This window comes from Castanea sativa, chromosome 6 (genome assembly GCF_040712315.1).
Source record: "Castanea sativa cultivar Marrone di Chiusa Pesio chromosome 6, ASM4071231v1".
NCBI classification, from domain to species: domain Eukaryota; kingdom Viridiplantae; phylum Streptophyta; class Magnoliopsida; order Fagales; family Fagaceae; genus Castanea; species Castanea sativa.
The window spans coordinates 52,262,532-52,268,376 of NC_134018.1; the positions used below are offsets into that span (position 1 = coordinate 52,262,532).

Here is a 5,845-nt window from a genome sequence, read left to right on the forward strand (position 1 = left end):
ACATGGGTGCTTTCCTTGACACTCTCAGCAATGAGTTGTGTTAGGTGAACACCCATGTTGGTCGTATTGCACAATGACAAGCTCGCCTTGGTGGCTTCATTGCTTCTCCGGAGACTTTTAAGGATGAGGACGATGATGGTGATACTGATGCAACTGATGCTGAGGATATGGATGCTAGCTCTTCTAGTGATGATGCGATGACTGCTTGAGTTACTTACCCTTTTTCATTTGTGACAAAAAGGGAGAGTAGTCTTGGGATGAAAGTAGTCATGTATTTAGGGGGAGAGTTAGTACTTAGGAGATTTTTGTTAGGGAGAGTGTCTATATTTAGAGGGATGTAGTGAGGACTTATATATCTTTTTCTAATTTTTTTTTATTTTAGATACATTGTTCACGTACCTTTGGTTTTGTGACCACTTTGTGATAGCAAACCTTGTACTTTTTTATGATATATATATATATATATATATATGATGAGGTTGTTATTACCGTTCATTCACCTATCTTTTCATGTATTGTTTCTTTTCTCTCTTTATGCACATGTTTCTTATATATTGTATGCAATCTTTTATTTTTATTTCACACTAAGATGCCTTAATAAGTTTTGTTTAAAGTGTTTCAGAAATACAGGTAGTCAAAGTCTTCCTTGCCATGAACTCTCTTCTTGCAAAGTTTTCAAGAGTTTGTGTTAGGATAAATTTTATTGTATTCAACAAGTAAGTATGAGTTGAGTGATTTATGACTTCTCTCATATGTTCATTTGTTTGTTGTGGTTTTGTCACGGATTGCCAAAGGGGAAGATTGTTAGGACATATGTGGTTCATGTTAGGAACATATGTCATTATGTATTAACTAATCATTTGACAAAACGCACTTTACTTGTATTTAGGTAGATCTAGGATGCGTTTAATACTTCAAGGAACAAGGTTTCAAGTTCAAGTGTTAAAGCCATGTAAGTCTATCCAAGAATCAAGTGATGAAGTGCTAGTTTTTAAAGCTCGACAGCTAGTATCTAACGAGGTTTAAAAAACTGCTGAAGCCCGAAACTCGACAGCTGCTCGACAGATAGGGTATCTATCGAGAATTATGAAAATCAGATTTTTAGTTCTAATTTCATGCCAATCCGTGAGTATGTGTTTGGGCTTTCTTTTCACACAACCCTAAACATATATAAGGATTATTTTAAGGGCCGTCACAAGGAGCACAGTTGCACAAGTGTGAAACAAAGAGTTGTTCATGAAAATTGTGACCGAAAACCTAGTTTGTCCTAGTTCATCTTGAAAAAGCTATTGTGTTTATACACTATAAGGTTTTGTGACCAAGCAACTTCGTGATCTTCATCGTGTGATGAACTGAAGAACTTTGCTGCCAACATCCTTCTCAAGTTGGTGATCTAATCGCATACTGGGATCCGCGCATCATTGGTTAGTCACGTACTGGGAGCCGTGCATTAAAAGAAGAGATTGTCACTACAGAACAAGTCCAATTAGGTATTGGGATACGGGTTCAACTGTAGGTTGGTATAAGGTACTGGGATTCCTTTACTTGTAACCACTTGTTATGATAATAGTAAATTCTCGGGAGTGGTAACCTTAAAATCACCAAGTGGGGTTTTAGCCTTGGAGGTTTTCCCCATTTGAAAAAAAAATTACCTTGTCAAATTTATTTTCCGCTGCATTTATTTTTAGTTGGTGATTTGTTTGTGCTACCACGTACATTGCATGTTAATTTAATTAATTAATAAACTTTGGTAATTAATCAATTCATTCATCACAAGAGGTCAATACATTTTTGGCCTATCAGGTATAGTACCCATGCAAATCTCAACCATTAAAATTGTGTTGTTTTAATCATAACCGTTAATTTAAGTTTAATGTGAAACTTCTTACCGGTAGACCAAGCATGCGTTTGGATTGGGCGTTTTGCCCAATCAGCGCGTTCATGTTTTTTTAGTGAGTCCCAATCTTGTTATTCACGTACCATCAAACTCACTTTTTCACAGATTTCTAGGTAAATTTGGGTCTCATAGCACTATTCACACCTTTAAAAATTATTTTGCTACAATATTTTCAGCAATAAGTTTTCATTTTTCAGTAAATAAGTAGCATCTAAACACACCCCAAGTGTCTGTTTGGCAAAAATTATTTTTCTCAGCTTATTTTACTATTCAACTTATTTTCACTATTATTCATCAGTCTCACTATACTATTTAAGCTAACTTTTACCTTTATCTATAATATTTTCAGCAAAAATTTTTCAATTCCAATAAAATAAGTAAATCCCAAACAGACCTCAAGTTAAGATAGAAAAGCTAAAAAGAAAATAGTGGTTCCACTTCCTCATCCTTTTTGGCTTTCTCTTACCAAAAAAAAAAAAAAACCCAGATTGCTTCTTCTCAAATGGGTTCTTATGTCCAATTTCACTATCATCTCGTCAACATCCCCATTTACCAACAGATGAAGGTTTCTTAAAAGATCAAATCTTAAAACAACAAATGAAGCTTTCTTAAAGGATCAAATCTTTTGATTTTTAAGGTAAGGATCAAATAAAACCCTAATTTCTTTGTTGATTTTTGAGAGAATTTTGGAATTTTGCTCTTAAATTTCATTGTACCGCAACTTTGGCAATACTTCTGTGCAGACAAGGTACAAATTTTGTTCTTTCTTTTCAAGTGGCACAAAAAGTGCTTGTTGAAATGCTTCATAGGAATTCAATTTTTCCAAACTTGTTTTGGCTTTTTGTTCTAATGATCAGTGGGTTTGCATTCTTGTTAGTGTGGTGCTAAAATTTAGTTTTTTTTTTTTTTTTGGTTAGCAGGGGAGAAGGCCACACTAACAAGAACAAAGAGAAAATTTTAAACAGTGTTAAGATACTGTGGAGGAAGACCCTCAAGCAAATGTTGTTGAGAACATGTCTAATGCAACTAGTTATGCTTAGAGAGTTGATACGTACAAATAAAAAACAGAAATGGAAAGATACATATTAAATTTTAATTTGTTTCCTTTGGTATTCTAAGGTCTTAGCATTCAAACGGATGATTTGTGTATAAATTTTAATCAGGCAAAGACAACTAAGAGTGAAAAAGAAAATTAACAGGAAATTAACATGGTTATTTTCCTCTCCTATATTGTTTTTTTCCCCTTATCTATATATTTATTCTATCAAGAACCATGTAACATTAATTAGCAGTAGCACATTATAGTATTTTCAGCTAAAACGTTTAAGGATCAGATTTTCTTGCCACAACTATCAAATTATAAAAAAGAATCTATACATCTATTCCTTCGAATTTTGAATCTATGGGAATTTGTACGTTGTTCTTAATACCTTATTCTTTTAGCTTCAAACTTGGTAAAACTACCCATTTTTATTTTCTTTTTGCTAGTAGCCTACCCATTTTTAGTGCTTGATTTGTTGATGCACTACGCATTAGGATTGTAATCAAGCCCGGCTAAGTTGAATATTAAAATTCTAAAATTTTTATTTTATTTCAAGCAGAAGCTGGGTTCAAGCTCATGAACAAACTCAATTACATGGTCAGGCTTGTATAGTTCAACATATAATTAATATTAATAATCAAGTAAAATTATATTATTTGAGTTTAGATAGAATAATTTTTGTTTATGAACTGATAAATAGATTTACTAACCCTATATTGTTAAAATTATACATTTTTTACTCTGTAATGGAATTTTTATATTATAATAATTTATAAATAGTAATTAATTTAATATCTTATGAGCTTGTTTACAAATCTTCACCATCCAATATTAAGTATATTTAAGTACATGTTTATACATGTATACACATAAACATATAATATTATTCATACTTAAAATTGAATCTTATACTCATGAGATCATTCACAAATACATTATTATATTTAAGTACAGCTCTTTTAAGAGTTGAGCCTTTGTTTATTCTCATCAACTTTCTTCTTGTGTTGATGCAATTACTAAATTATCATATTTTTCTAGATTTCATTACTACTAATGCTATCATATTAAATTCTTTGAATGCAAATGGTGTTGGTCCAACTTTGTAACATCAAAACATTCAAAAAGATGTTTCTCCACAAAAATAAAAATTAAAAATTAAAAAGATCTATGCCAAAACACATATGTATAAAAATTATATTGCTTATTTGCACTTATATAAATTTGTATTACAACATTATGACTTCATTACATTCGATACGGAACAGGAATAAAATTTTAAAAGAAAAAAATTCAATGCATGTGAGAATATTCCTTAAATTGCAAGTACTCCTATAATTTTGGGGCTATTTATTACTTCATATTCATTCATGCATACACCATTTCACGCATTTTACACTTGAAGTGAAAACGTGTGAACATTATTAGAGGTAAAAATTCAAGACCAGAACACAGAGACCAATTTATTAATGATTTATTGTCATACATAAACTTACATGCGTACCATAAACCATTTCTATTTTACTTACCTGTTGCATCAAACAAAAACAAATCCAAAGATTTCAAAGAGATATTGAAATGCTAGGATTTAGGGAAGCAAATTCAAGAAATTCTGGATCATTTTCCAATATGACCATTTCTTTCTCATCTATGGTCACCCATGCCTCAATCCCAATACCACATGGGGTTTCACTGAAAATTATTAAATTTCTAAACTTAGGGCCAACTTTCCCCATGACACCAATCCAAAATGGCTTCCCCCAACCAAAATCAATATCGTTAAAAAACCTAAGCCAGCATGTAAACGCACAAACATCCGGTTTTACTTCTGCAAAAAACATATCTTGTAAGTGGTCAAAGTAATTAGAGAAAGTCGAAAACCCTTCATCCCCTTGCAAACTTTCCACACAATCGGTATCAAACCCTGCAATGGATTCATGTACAAGGTCCACCAATTCATTCAACTCTCTCTCTGCCATAGCCAAACCAGCTCCTGCCGCTGCCCACCAAAATATATTTCCGATAGAAGCATCTGACAGGTGTGGCTTCATTCGTGTCCTCAAGTTCACTGCTTGAACTAGTATGGATGTCTTTTTCGAACCTGGTGATTTGGCTTTAGAAGCTGCCATGCAATGTTTCCAAATGAAACATGTCAATGCCTCAATGCGTGTTGGATTAGGAACTAGTTCGCTTTTCGCTTTGGCCCTTAGAGTGGTTATTGCTTTGTCATGGAACACAAACCTTCTCGTAACATAATCACCTTCTTTGAACCACAAGTTATCCATTGTAGTCATATACTTTTGTCGAAGTGAATCTCTAGGTGGAAACATGGTTGATCCCTCTGAGAAATTTGGACTTCTAACTTTTTCCGGAGACCCAATAAAAGTGGCAGCCCAAGAATGTAGGAAAGCACTCATTGTTGCTGCATCTACAATCTTATGTGAGCAGCTCAATCCGATTGCTATTCCACCACAAACAAAGACGTTCAGTTGAACAGCTATTTGACTTATAGTAATATCTGATTCCTTGCAAAAGGCACGGTATGGAACAAACAGACTAAGTAAGTCAGTTTCTTGGTGCTTAAGAAACTCAGACATGGAACAATTAACATGAGCTTCCAGAAAGGGAACACCCATGTTGAAATCATGAATAAAAAGGTTGTCTTTTATGCTCCCTGAAAGTGGATAATATATATTGAGGGTATCTGAAAGGGAATTTTTAAGCTGTGCAATAATTTGGGAGACGTCAAGATTGAGATCAGTCATGGGATAAAATAAGACTGTGGGAACGTAAGTTGCCGGAGTGACTTGATCAAGGAGGGTGAGTTTGTAGGGTTTCAGATGATTCAATGTTGGTGTAGATGGTTTGATTGTTTCTTTTGAAATGATAATGACCTCAACCTTCACCAT

General features: G+C 33.5%; 1 protein-coding gene across 1 annotated transcript; it reads right to left on the minus strand.

Annotated features, from left to right (window-relative positions):
- Positions 1–4,498: 4,498 nt before the first annotated feature.
- LOC142639189 (akuammiline synthase 2-like) lies at positions 4,499–5,845 on the minus strand. The gene has a single exon (XM_075813314.1). It carries the CDS (start codon positions 5,843–5,845, stop codon positions 4,499–4,501), a length of 1,347 nt encoding a protein of 448 aa, XP_075669429.1.